The 754-nt window shown below is 67.4% G+C and overlaps 1 protein-coding gene across 1 annotated transcript; it reads left to right on the top strand.

Annotated features, from left to right (window-relative positions):
* Positions 1-4: 4 nt before the first annotated feature.
* LOC104467110 (mitochondrial uncoupling protein 3-like) lies at positions 5-396 on the top strand (the record flags this gene model as incomplete). Its single annotated transcript, XM_010080747.1, is given in 3 exon segments — positions 5-43; positions 205-319; positions 322-396. Coding segments are annotated over 3 exon segments (229 nt in total), but the record flags the coding sequence as incomplete, so codon positions are not given.
* Positions 397-754: the final 358 nt, after the last annotated feature.

Raw genomic sequence — 754 nt, 5'->3', positions numbered from 1 at the left:
CCTCTGCACCTTCCCGCTGGACACCGCCAAAGTACGGCTGCAGGTACGACCCGCCGGCCCCCCAAAATCCCCCCACAACGGAGGGAGCACCCCACAATGTTGGGGACACCCCACAAGGGTGGGACCCCCGCGCTGGCTCCACCCCAGAGCTGGTGGCATTTCAGAGCAGGCAGAGGGCAGTGTGACACTGTCGGTGTCCCACAGATCCAGGGCGAGGTGCGGATCCCCCGGAGCAGTGTCACCGTGGAGTATCGGGGTGTTTTGGGGACGCTGAGCACCATGGTGAGGACGGAGGGAGCCCGCAGCCTGTACAGCGGGCTGAGATGAGCTTTGCCTCCATCCGCATCGGCCTCTACGACTCCGTGAAGCAGCTCTACACCCCCAAGGGCGCCGACAGTGAGTGTCTGGGGGGGGTCGGGACCCCTGTGTGTCCCCCTGTCCCCATGCATGAACCTCTGAGTGGGGCACAGCCCACCCTGGGGTGAACAAATCCCCCCAGGATGCACCCTCCACTGAGCACCCCCCAACTCAGGCTACTTGCCCAGGGGTCCCTGCACAGCTGGGGGTCCCTGCACAGCTGGGGGTCCCCACAGGTATGGGGGTCCCCATGATGCCAGGGGTCCCTGCAGGGCTGGGGGTCCCCAGAGGGCCAAGGGTCCCTACAGTGCCAGGGGTCCCTGCAGGGCTGGGGGTCCCCAGAGGGCCAAGGGTCCCTGCAGTGCCGGGGTCCCCGCACAGCCGGGGGTCCCCACAA

The sequence above is a fragment of the Pterocles gutturalis genome, unplaced genomic scaffold (genome assembly GCF_000699245.1).
Source record: "Pterocles gutturalis isolate BGI_N339 unplaced genomic scaffold, ASM69924v1 scaffold36449, whole genome shotgun sequence".
NCBI classification, from domain to species: Eukaryota; Metazoa; Chordata; class Aves; order Pterocliformes; family Pteroclidae; genus Pterocles; species Pterocles gutturalis.
The sequence above is the reverse complement of the archived record's forward strand: the minus strand, read 5'-3'. Positions and strand labels throughout refer to the sequence as shown.